We start from the raw sequence: 13,627 nt of genomic DNA, 5'->3' as shown, positions 1-13,627 counted from the left end.
CTTTATTCTATTCATGTCCTGTTTCATACAGTATCAGTGATATGTGGCTATTTAAGTTTAAATTTAAATCAGTTTGAATTAAATGAAGGAAAATATTTAGTTCCTTCGTTCCACTAGCCACATGCCAAGTCTTGATAGCCACATGTTATTAGCAGCTATGATTCTGGATGGTACAGATAGAGAATATTTCCTTCATCTGTTCTATCTGACAATATTGCAGTCTAGACCATACTATCTCTCCAGTCTGGTTTGCTCTCAATAGGGCAAAAATTTTTTTCTTTTAAATATTATAACAAAGGCTCATCAATTAATTACTTAACCCTTTGTAATAAAGACAACACATTGCTATAGATGGCCATGTAGATCATATCTAATCCATCTAACAGTCTACACAGGAATGAAAAGTTTGCCCTTGGCCAGATCATCACAGTGCCCAAGAACTAGGAGAATCCTCAGCTGTAGTCTAGATGATCTTTTTATTCAATAATAAGAACCCATGGTGATGGGAAATCCTAAAGCCAATGTGAAAATGCAAGATGAGTCTCCACCTCTCATCTACCTCTAATACTCTATGGACCTATAACTTTCATTTGGGGCTCAACAAGCTTAAAGCTGTTTTCAATGTTTTTTAAGTTTTTGGGTGTAGTCTACATAGGTGTAAGCTTTGGAAAGAGGAGATAGTGATTTATTATGTCGTTAACACTGATATTTTGCCCAGGAAATTCTTCTCTTAACTGGAAGCCAACTGACTTTTCTAGCTAAGTAGCCAATAAGCAATATTTATGATATGTATCACCTTCTTTTCACAGACCTTTTTGATTAGTATCAGATATTACAATCTGGAGACTGTAAATGAAATGGGCAAATGGGAGTGGCAAAGCAAACAACCATATAATCCAATATTCAAAACAAAGTCGAATAGATTGCCTCTTTGAACAAAAGTTCTTTCATATAAAGCCAACTCTTATTACAGAGCAGAGTAGTGCAGCAGAACCGCGCTGGGCCCATAAAACCAACTTTGATTTCAGAAGAAATAGTTGAGGCATGAGGGACAGACCTGAGGAACTTCATGCATATAAAAGAGCAGCTGGCATCGTAGAAGGAGCATTAGGTAAAGGATCAGAAGATCTGATATCTCCATGGTATCCTGAACGTACTTCAACTATAGCATCTACCATATTATGTTATTTTTTTCTCAGTGTTTCGAATCTTTCCAGTGGTTTTTTTTTTTAACATCTTTATTGGAGTATAATTGCTTTACAATGGTGTGTTACTTTCTGCTTTATAACAAAGTGAATCAGTTATACATATACATATGTTCCCATATCTCTTCCCTCTTGAGTCTCCCTCCCTCCCACTTTCCTTATCCCACCCCTCTAGATGGTCACAAAGCACTGAGCTGATCTCCCTGTGCTATGTGGCTGCTTCCCACTAGCTATCTATTTTACATTTGATAGTGTATACATGTCCATGCCACTCTCTCGCTTTGTCACAGCTTACCCTTCCCCCTCCCCATATCCTCAAGTCCATTCTCTAGTAGGTCTGTGTCTTTATTCCTGTCTTACCCCTAGGTTCTTCATGACCATTTTTTTTCTTAAATTCCATATATATGTGTTGGCATATGGTATTTGTCTTTCTCTTTCTGACTTACTTCACTCTGTATGACAGACTCTAGGTCCATCCACCTCATTACAAATAGCTCAATTTCGTTTCTTTTTATGGCTGAGTAATATTCCATTGTATATATGTGCCACATCTTCTTTATCCATTTATCCGATGATGGACACTTAGGTTGTTTCCATCTCCGGGTTATTGTAAACAGAGCTGCAATGAACATTGTGATACATGACTCTTTTTGAATTATGGTTTTCTCTGGATATATGCCCAGTAGTGGGATTGCTGGGTCTTATGGTAGTTCTATTTGTAGTTTTTTAAGGAACCTCCATACTGTTCTCCATAGTGGCTGTACCAATTCACATTCCCACCAGCAGTGCAAGAGTGTTCCCTTTACTCCACACCCTCTCCAGCATTTATTGTTTCTAGATTTTTTGATGATGGCCATTCTGACTGGTGTTTAAAACACAATATGCAAATCATTAGAGAAATGCATATTATGTTTTAATTGTCAGTTTCCTTGTCCAAGTCTCCCATAGACTATGAGTTCCTGAAAACCTACTGCCTATCACAGTGTCTAACGACATGGTAAAATATTAGACTTATTGAAAAAATAAACCAACAAATAATTATTGGGTAGCTAATAGAATCAAGGAAGACAAAGAACCTGTATTTTACACCATCCACCCTCCAAAAAAAATTATGATTATATCCCAAACCCTTCACACCCCATTGTTATCGCTTTAGCCAAATTGCTCTGGCCCATGTACTGAGATGCTTCTCTTTGCCAAGCTGACTTGGTTTAATAGTAAATTCTAAGTTTTTTCTCTAAAAGTACTTGATAAGAAACACTGAAAAAAAAAGGAGCAGGAACAGCTATAGTTCTTTCAGTTACGGTTAGTCCCACAAAGAGAAGAGTTAAAACAAAAATTAGGAACCAGTGGCTGAATATAAACTCGACTTCCTGAGAAGATACAGTAAGTCACCTGGAATGTATTCAATACTGAAGAATATTAACATTGTCCAAAATAATGAATGCAGCCACTAGGGAGGACTCATTTAGAGTTTGCAATTTAGGTCCTGAAAATTCTGCCTCATTATGCATTATGCAATATTACGCAAACTTTGGCAATATATGTGTTTATAATATGATTAGTTCTCCCCCCCCTCCCCGCCCTGATACACACCTGCTCATCTCTGTGAATGTCCTCATGCAACTCGCTGATGGGAGATCAGGAAGTGGCTTCCTGCACCTGTAAGTATCTTTGCTACTACTAAACCAACATCTGACTCCTAAGAAATCCTTGGTTCTGCAGAAACAGACATGCTGACATCAAAGAAGAAATGATTCCCAATTTACAACTACTACAAGGGAACACTGACCCAATCTTTTGTCTTAAATTGGAGGCTCTGGCGTTGTTTTCTGTAACATGACATATATTTCCCAGTTAGAAAAGGGAGGCATTGCATAGGATGATTTTGAGATCATAAGACCTAATTCTGTCACTTGTTAGGAAGGCTTGCCTTCCTAAGGCAAATTCTTTCCCCCAAAATGAAGAAATCAAGTGGATTAGCTAGAGTGGTCTTTGCTGAATGTAATTGTTAATATCTGAGTTATTTTCCTTGAAAAAATTATGTTTCCTCTGTGTTCTACCTTCTTTGAGAGAGTCTGGTTTGTAAGCAAATTATTTTCTACATTTGTTTTCCTTTCTGTTTTTTCAAGTAAACATTTTTATGAGCCATAAATCATGAGGAATCAGAAAACAAAGAAAGGTATTTGACTTTATCTCATGTGGTATTGTCACCAAAGTGTTTGTGTGTGCCATGAGCACAACTTTCATCTTTTCCTCCCCATGGACAGTTTTTGCTGACTCCTGTGAACAAGTTGACCCTAGAGAAAGCTTCTTATCAGGTAAAATAAGAGGAAGAAGGAGCAGTTCCTACCATGGCAAACACTTCTCACCCCGACCCCCAGGGATAGGCATAAGCTGTTCTAGCACATGATTCTGATTTTATCTCTATTTGGAATTGAGCAATATAACTTGGCTGTTAAAATACACAATATTTCAAGGCTATTTCTAAACAATGTCCAGGCAGAGAAGCCCTAAGGATCTCTGTATCAGGAGCCATCGCAAGCTAAACAACATTCTCTTGACAAATGTGCTATAGTGAATACCTGTCATGGGTCTTCCACAATTGTAGGCAGAAAGCATAGAGTAGACTGGCTTGGGTCCAGGGAAGAAGAGCTGGTAACTTGGGCATTTCTAATATGACTGAAATTTAATCAATTCCATGATAGAACAAAGGTCAGCTTCCATGAACTAGTCCCTTCTCTGAGGTTCTCACTGTATGTTAAAAACAGTGCAATCCCATCTGGTTTCTTCTTTTTCTTAATTCACAGAATGTCAGTACTGGGGCTCAGAGTTCCAGCTACCTACTCTGGATTTTGAAGATGTTTTAAAAGATGATGAGCATGCATACAGGTGGCTCTCCAGGCTCAAGAAAGTCGGCATAGTGCGACTCACGGGAGCATCTGAAAAACGAGGAGAAGTTTTAAAACTTGGGAAAAGGATTGGTTTCCTTTATCTCACATTTTATGGGTGAGTCACCAAATAATTGGTATTCTGCCATTATATATAGGATTTGATATACTTTCCAGACAGGGGACTCTTTTGATTAATGATATAGAAATTTCCACAATGTCTTGACAGGAAGTCAGATGAGAATCTAAAAGTGGGATTTCTCTGAGAATGACTGGAATGAGGTCAGTTGCCAAAGACAGGATAGTTAAAGGTCGAGGATTAATTTGCTAGGGCCGCACAACAGAATACCATAGACTGGGTGGCTTAAACAACAAAAGTTTATTTCCTCACAGTTCTGAAGGCCAGAAGTCCAAGATCAGGGTGCTGGCAGGTTTGGTTCTTGGTGAGCGTTCTCTTCCTGACTTGCAGTTGGTCACTTTCTCACTGTACCTTCACATGACCTTTCCTCAGGGTACCTGCACTCCTGTTATCTCTTCCTCTTCTTATAAGGACACCAGTCCTATTGGATTAGGGCCCCATCCTTAAGATTTCATTTAATCGGGAATTCCCTGGCAGTCCAGTGGTTAGGACTCCATGCTCTCACTGGAGAGGGCCCAGGTTCAATCCCTGGTCAAAAAAAAAAAAAAAAAAAAAAAGATTTCATTTAACCCTAATCACCTCCTTAAAGGTCCTTTCTCCGAATGTAGTCACATTGAAGTTTAGTGTTTCATCGTATTAATTTGGGGAGGACACAATTCAGTCCATACCAAGTGGGATAGAAGACTGTTTCTCTAAGCCTTTTAAAAAATATTCAGCTTTACAAATGTGAACGTTTATTAAAGTTTTACCTCCCAAGAGTTGGCACAAAATTAGGTTGGGCCCTGGGGAAATGAAACCAGCCACCAGATGTTTTAAATAAAGCTAATATGCAGAAAATTAAGTCTACACACTTTAGCAAGTAACAGGAAATACAATTGATTTTAACTTTGGAACAAGAGCCTGTTTGCATAAGAATTGCCTGGGAGGTAACATTAATTATGGATAAGAAAACACTAGCAACAGGAAACACTACCTGGAAGTGGGGGTACGACTGTATTTCTAATCTTTAGGGTGAGCCTGTCATTTGCGATGGAGACACTTATTCTTGGGCTCAGAGTAGAGGGCACTAAAAAGTGAAAAGGACCTGCAAAATGCAAAGTTTGCAAACTGGTAGCACATGGGCAGTATTCAGATGTGTTTTGTTTGGCTCACATGATGTTGAAAAAAAATGGAATCAACATTTAAAAACTGGGAGCTTTTACATTAAATATGGAGTTGACTTTTCTTGAAAAATCAAACGTAGCAAAAACTGAGCTTAAACCCCTGCTTGCCAGCAACCTGCTGGATGTAAGAAAAGGCTGAGACCTGAAGAGAGCATATTCTCACTCTCCAATTTCACGAATTCTGCCCCCAACTCCCACCTCAGACCTGCAAGAGCCCTGCTAACCTTTGACTTTGCCCTTAGGTTTGCTAATCTAGAGCAAGACCTCGTCTGTAGGTAAACAGAAGGTCAAAAATATTCAGTCACTTGCCTCCAATGATTTGAGCATGTTTATTCATGGTAGAAGACTCTATCATGTTTAGGCTTGGATGACCCAGTCCCCACCCCCATCCCAAGAACAAACTTTTACCATTAGCGAGTTTGTGTCATACAACATTTTTATCTCCCCTACATCTGTAAGAATTTAAGCTGCCTTAACAGATTACAGCAGCAACAGCAGACAAAGGAAAGAGGAAGAGTCTTGAAATTATTAAGAGCCCCAACTGTATTATTTTCTCTCTATTTATTTTTCACAACATTCTGGAATAGATATTATCCCTGAGTTCACTAATGAGGAAGCTGAAGCCCAGAGAATTAAAGTATAAACCCAAGTTTCCACAGATAGTAAACAAGGAACCAGAGTTGGAATCTGTGTCTGCCCCATCCCTGGGCTTTCTAAACTACCTCACTATCAATCATAGTATGAAGGAAAAACATGGAAAAGATGCTTTAGGGTGCTGGAGGTAAACAGAACACTTCAAATATCTTCTAAGTTCTTTTACTTCATTTTTATTTGCTGACAACAGACTTTTTGCACTGATGCCAACACATTTCACAGTTTTATTACAGTGGCCAAATTTGGGGCTCTTTGTTATGGTTCCCTAACTTCCACCCCCATCCATCACATTAAGGGTCAGATTCTTAGTCCTGATTTATGACTTGTGTTTTATTTTGTTTTGTTGTTACAAATCCTAAAAAAGGCTTAATAATTTGGCCACTGATCTAATATTGTGAAATTTATTGGAATGAATACTAAAGGTTTGTTGTCAAAAAAAATCAGACTTCCTACTACTCTTCCATTCCCTTTGTCCAAGATCTTTGCATCTGACCACATAGTTTACCTACACAATTTCACCTTCAGCAGTTGATCACATTTCTTCCCTAAATCTCTCAAACTATACCACACTCCAGAAAATGCCTTTTTTTCCACCTTACTGCTTCTTCCACCAATGATTGCCAAGATCTCTTTTTTTAATTTTTAATTTTTTTTTGGTAATTTCTAATTCCCTACCTCAAGAACTTAACGATGAGAATGGTTTTGTTGTTGTTGTTGTTGTTGTAACTTTGATTTTGTTTGTTTGCTTACTTGTTGGGGGGGTTTTATCAACAGAATGAGAAAAGTGAATATTTTCCCCGAAGTTACTTGCCTTTTCTATACTGTTGTTAGGGTAACATGAGATTTAAAAAAAGGGAGATATTTAAGACAATGTTTCTCAACCTAGGCTGCACAGTGGAATAACCAATTTAAAAAATACTGACATCTGGGTCCCATCTCCAGAAATATTTTTTTAACAGGCCTTGGATTTGGCCTGGGTATCAGGAATTTTAGAAACACTTCAGGAGATACTCATTTGCAGCAAAGGTCATAAGCCTCTGGTTGAGAGGAAGGGTAGTTCAAGAGAAGGCAGGTCACAGGTGGTATGGAGCTTGGTTTCTTTACATCCTCTGAACTCTCACAATTATGTAGACTAAATGGCACTTGTCATGTTCTTCTTTGTACTGTGGTAATGCCTGGACATGACTTTAGAACAGAATCAGTAGCTGCCTTAGACAGGGTCTCTCCCTTTTATATCTTTGTTTCTCCACTGGCCTTACTCTTATTTATTTATTTATTTATTTTTGCTGTGTTGGGTCTTCGTTTCTGTGCGAGGGCTTTCTCTAGTTATGGCAAGTGGGGGCCACTCTTCATCGTGGTGCACGGGCCTGTCACTGTCGCAGCCTCTCTTGTTGCGGAGCACAGGCTCCAGATGCGCAGGCTCAGTAGTTGTGGCTCACGGGCTTAGTTGCTCCGCGGCATGTGGGATCTTCCCAGACCAGGGCTCGAACCCGTGTCCCCTCCATTGGCAGGTAGATTCTCAACCACTACGCCACCAGGGAAGCCCTGGCCTTACTCTTGTTTGAAAAATAACTAGTTGGTGAGTGAGTGAACGGAAAGAATAAATGAAGGCAATAAATAATGAAGGCAATAATAATAATGCCAGGAATAGGAGAGGGACAGAGAAAGGAAAGTGGGGAATGTTAAAGGTAAACTTTGTTTTCCGGATAGATTTTTCAAGGAGCCTGGTTTCCGCTCTTGCTTAGATGCCAAAAACAATAATAGCTTGGTGCTACTTCACACACGCTTGCCTTGGGAAACTAACCTAGTACTTTTCCATTCGAATAGGGTTATTAGTTTAGAGAATTTAAACGGCGTGGGTCTAAAGTGAGAATTATAATGACTATTTTGGGGTTTTGGCTGCCATCTGCATTGTTAGATTGTTGGTTGGATAAACAAAAACAGTAGATTCCAGAACTTTCTGTAGTTTTAGCATATGGTAGGCAAGGAATAAATGTATAATGAATAAATTCACACCTAGTTTTTAAAAGACTATAAAGCAGCTGACAAATGCAATAATTATTAGAGCATTTCATATTATAAAATTATGTTCACCTACTAAATCAAAATGGCAATAGCTTTGAGGATAAATGTTTACATCATTTTCCACAGCTGTATTTTCTCAGATACTTGTCATTTTTTGACAGTGCATCATCTAGGCAATATTTTTTCATGTAGCCATATGAAATGCTCAGTAACCTTACTGCCTTAATGATGAAATATTTCCTGGGAGAAAAGAATAAGAGTTGGTAAAGAAACCTCCATTGTCAATTTTGTCAAATACATATACATGTGGAGCAGTATGTAAAAAGATGACCTTTTCAGGAGGATTTAAACCTTTGACTTGGAACAATGTAGTTTTTACAGAATGAGGCCAAAAGCCTCATCCCATATCCCTGACCACACCCTGCCCCCACAAAAGTAATAAAAATAGCTTTCTGGATCATTTCTTTATTGAACAAAATATCTGAATTTTATGACATAATTTAACCCAATGGGAAATAGTCATTGTTAACTACACTCCACTGCCATCTTCAATGACTGAATGCAAGTTAGAATAATGCATTCGACAATTCATCCTACAGAGTAAACCTTATAGAAAGTACAATCACTGTCAATAAAAGAGAATGTCCTGGTCGGTGGTATTGTCATCTTACTCATCCATACAACAACCATTCCTTGAATACTTTACCACATGCAAGGCACCATGCCAGGCATTTTGTTCTGAACTAGATCTGGGTTTCTACTTTATGGAAAACTATCTTTGGTGATTGCTGTATATGAGTGAATATAAAGAGTTGAGTTGACTTCATCTAGATCATCTGGAACAATAAATATTCCATAAAACCAAGGAACAAACTGTATAGTACCCCTGGACTTTTGGCATTACAAATGAGGGAACAAGATAGTCAATACATGCCAACAGTAAATAAAAGATAGCACATAGCTGAAGGGTGATACTCTCCCAGCCTGGTGAAAGCATGGTGAAGATGGGGTGATATTCAGCTATCAATATGGCAAATAGAGAGAATGAAACCAGACTCCTTAAACTTACACAGGCTACCACTGTATAAATAGGTGTGACATTACTACATACATATTTAATTATGACTATATAATTCCATACAGCTCCTCCTCCCCATCTCAAGCTAGCCCAACTTAGATGCAAACCATTTTATCCACCAAAGAGAGTTGATGGGGAACAACTACAGCCATAGTTCCTTTCTCACGTTGCTCAGATTGCTTTCCTCCCTTCCAACTTAACACCTTCTTTCTTGCATGCATCTCCCTCACTTTTCCATCTCCTTTATCCTGTCTACAAACAACCTGTTCCAAGTCCTCCTCTGATTTTGACTGCTTTTTGGCCTTTCGTGCCCTAGTTGCTTGACCTATTAATCTTCCCCCTCCTGTGTTCCAACCACCATCCCTGCTACATCCTCCCTTGATCTGGTAGCCTCTGCAGTTTTAAGGGAGAGAACCCCTCTCCCAACCTCAGCTCTCTGAGATCACTCCCAGCGCCACATCCCCATGCCCAGGCATTACAAGAAAACAAAATAAGTACTTTACTACTCATCCTAGGAGCCAGTTTTGCATTCTGAACCGCCCATCCAGAAAGAGAGGTGGAAATTCCCTTCTCTCCCATATATTCCTAATATCTAGTTAGGCAATTTCTGTTTCCTGTGGAAGTTTCCACTTTTAGGGATAATGCATGCAGTGTGAAAGAAAATAAACTACTGTGTTGTAAAATATCACTACTGTTAGTTTGCTGGGTTGTAGTAATATTTGTTAGTTATCATATTTTGAGACTGTAATTAAGACAACAATGAGAAGTTCACGTGCTCTTCCCTAAAAAGGCAAAAGCATAACCTGAGAATTTCTTCTCTTATTAGTTGGACAACTAAATTAACTGGTGAGGTCAGGGTATTACTATTTATATATGTGTGTGTGTGTGTGTGTGTGTGTGTGTGTGTGTGTGTGTGTGTGTGACACAGAGATGGGGTGGGAGAGGAGGGTTCAACATCATATTTTTTAGTGTTTGCCATTAATATTGTGTATTAACTAGTTACCTTGCTTGTGACTACTAGCCAGGATAACCTTTGAAAATAAGGCATGTGTATCTCATTGCCATTGCCACCGTCATATTGAGCTCTTTTCAGGCAGAAACGGTGGCCTGCTCAGTACTAGCTTGGTGTCTCACACACACTTATCTCTCAGGAAACGTTAATGAAAGGGAATGTATGCTGTGATATTGAGAAATTCCATTTGATCAAGACATCAAAAATTCTTTCTTAGCATTGTTAACATTTATCAGTCTTTAGAAAATTTACCTCATGAACAACTCATCAGAAAGTCAAGAGGAAGAAAAATACAAATTTCAACCTTAGCTAGCAAAACTCCTCTTTTCCAGATCAAAGCCCAGAAGTTCAGTTCTTTCTTCCTCTTTCTTCTTTCTAAGAATATTTTATTTTCTAGCACAAGCAAGATGCAGTAACACATGTAACAAGGATTAGACTAAGAAGAATAATCAGGTGAAAATTAAAAAATATATTTTTCTGAAACACTAATATCAGGAATAAAATAAAGATGATGAGAGACAATGAGGAATAGGGGTAAAAGCAAAGAAATGTATGAATCTTGGTGGTGGTCAAATTTTATCTTGTGGAGACAGCATGAAAGATACGTAAATGCTGAATAAAACTTATAAGGCCACAAATTGTAGTGGAAAATAAATAAACACTTTGAAACACTTCCTTCCAAAAAGTTTAGGAAAGAATTGAGGACCCAATGCCCCAGAGCATCTGTATTGCCTTACTGCCCAGAGAGCTGCCCATGGGACCAATAGGGAAGCAGAGCTTAATCATGGCTTCACCACCAGCTATTTGTAGGTGAGAAGTTGGTGTAAACTTTTCTTTTAGTTTCCCAGAGTTCTATGATTCCCCTCTACTGAGGCCTTGTTTCTCTTTCTAAAGGAGTGTTTTAATACCTATCATGCCCTTTGAGGCCTTTGGATGAAAATTTGCTGGAAAAAATCAAAAAATGCTACTATTACTGCTGAGTTTTGCATCTGCATGAGTACCTTGCATGCAGGCTTCATGAGATGAATAAAATAATGTCAAACAGCAAATGTTTCTATTGGGCTGTTTGTCAAATGCACCAGCCAAGCCAGTTAAGAATTAACATTATTGAAATAGCCTCTGGGGAGGACAAACATATCTCCTTTCCAGCATTCACTGGATTTCTGCTAGCATTTCTGTAAACCAGCCCAGCAGCACTTCACACATTAGCTTGTATTAGAGATTGAGGATGTATGAGTGAAAAATATGATTATTCTTTGGCATCTGGCCCCTTAGAAATTGCTCCTATCATTACTACTTCCTCCAGATCTGACTTTGAAACAGCTACTTGCTTGATATACATGTTACTAGAAAACATTTGTGAAGTGTGGGGACTGAAGAGGGAAAGAAAAAACAAGTTTACCCATTTTGCTGAAGTTTCTAGCCAAGCAATTGCTAGAGAAAACCACACAGCCCTTCTTGAATAAAAATGGCTATAAAATAAAAACTAACCTAGAAGCAATTCAGACTTGGGAAGAAAACAAAGAAAACTTGTCTGAGTTCTGAATTGAGTTGTAATTTCATCCTACTTTGTGAAAAATCTGCACTGAGATTTCTTAATGAGTTGTTTTAGATTTAGTACTGATCACAGTATTTGAGGATTGGGTTGGGGGAAGCTTTAAAATGTGTATTCCTCTGAGTATTAGGGTTTCCCAAGCAGAGTAACAAGCTGTGTTCTTTCGGCCATTGTGAGTCCCAGTTTATGTTATCAGCCAAGAGCCAGTCTCTGGAGTTCCCTTTGTTATCTTAGGTTTCACGGTAAAGTAGCTGCCAAAAAAACCACTTGAGTATGAGGTCATCTCATGAATGAAAGGAAAAATAATTTCTGTATCTGATGCTCCTCTAGAAATCACTTGAGGAAATTTATAGGCTACCCTACTAAGGCAGTTGCTTTTACACAAGCCCTCTGATCCCCATTACCTCCTTGGTTATACTCTGCACAGCCAAGACAGGCAGCTGCTGTTATTGGGATGGGAGAAAATAATTTTCTATTAAGCACTTTTTATGTGCTAAGTATTGAGCTCTATGCTTTACCATCATGATCTTGAATCTTGACAATTCTGATAAGAATCATTATCCCCATCTTAAAAGTAAAGAAACTGAGGCAGAAGAATCAGCTGCAAACTCAGGTTTACTTGACTCAGCAGTCTGTAATCTTTCCTTTACAACACGCCACTATGGTGGTTTGTTGATATTAACATTTTCCCATAATCCCTAATGCCATAATAATTGTTGACTAACAAATATGTCTTCGACTCATACTGCTAGCCCAGATGCAAGGGAATAATTTGACAGGATTATGTGGAAAGTTCTCAAACTAAACCATAATGACAGTACCAGACTATTCATTCCCTTCCCCTCTTTTAAATTCAAATTATAGCCAACTGTTTATGCAAAGGGAAAATGACAGTTGACAAACAGATAACTTGTCACAAGAGAAGATAAAGTTTTTTTTTTCTTTTTTTAAAAAAATTTTAATTTTATTTTATTTATTTTTTTATAGAGCAGGTTCTTATTAGTCATCAATTTTATACACATCAGTGTATACATGTCAATCCCAATCGTCCAATATGTCACACCACCACCACCACCACCCCGCCACTTCCCCCCCCCCCGGTGTCCATACGTTTGTTCTCTACATCTGTGTCTCAGTTTCTGCCCTGCAAACCGGTTCATCTGTACCATTTTTCTAGGTTCCACATATAGGCGTTAATATACGATATTTGTTTTTCTATTTCTGCCTTGCTTCACTCTGTACGACAATCTCTAGATCCATACACGTCTCAACAAATGACCCAATTTCGTTCCTTCTTATGGCTGACTAATATTCCATTGTATATATGTACCACATCTTCTTTATCCATTTGTCTGTCGATGGGCATTTAGGTTGCTTCCATGACCTGGCTATTGTAAATAGTGCTACAGTGAACATTGGGGTGCATGTGTCTTTTTGAATTATGGTTTTCTCTGGGTATATTCCCAGTAGTGGGATTGCTGGATCATATAGTAATTCTATTTGTAGTTTTTAAAGGAACCTCCATACCGTTCTCCATAGTGGCTGTATCAATTTACATTCCCACCAACAGTGCAAGAGGGTTCCCTCTTCTCCACACCCTCTCCAGCATTTGTTGTTTGTAGATTTTCTGATGATGCCCATTCTAACTGGTGTGAGGTGATAACTCATTGTAGTTTTGATTCCACAGGCTGCAGGATTGTAGTTTTTCTTGCTTCTAAAGTTTATATTTTAATGTTTCACATTAATAATCTAAACTAGCATCCAATTCTTGTTCTGATTAAATAAATTAAGCACAGTTTTCCTTTCACCCCCCATAAAACTATTAAATATGCTTAATGTGGAAATCTTATAGTTTTTTTTTTTTTTTTGCAATGTACTACATTCTAAGTTTTTCCTAATGAAGGC

The 13,627-nt window shown here is 38.3% G+C and overlaps 1 protein-coding gene across 1 annotated transcript in view; it reads left to right on the top strand.

The window, feature by feature from the left end:
* BBOX1 (gamma-butyrobetaine hydroxylase 1) overlaps nt 1-13,627 on the top strand; it is a gene marked incomplete at both ends in the record, with an annotated part of 76,259 nt that overhangs the window by 17,064 nt on the left and 45,568 nt on the right. The window contains one exon of the mRNA XM_079708378.1: nt 4,016-4,214. Coding sequence (XP_079564504.1) covers nt 4,016-4,214 — 199 coding nt within the window. The remainder of the gene's footprint in view (nt 1-4,015; nt 4,215-13,627) is intronic.

Source organism: Hyperoodon ampullatus (genome assembly GCF_949752795.1).
Source record: "Hyperoodon ampullatus genome assembly, chromosome: 7".
Lineage (NCBI taxonomy): Eukaryota > Metazoa > Chordata > Mammalia > Artiodactyla > Ziphiidae > Hyperoodon > Hyperoodon ampullatus.
Note: the sequence above shows the minus strand (reverse complement) of the source record. Positions and strands in the feature narration are given on the sequence as shown.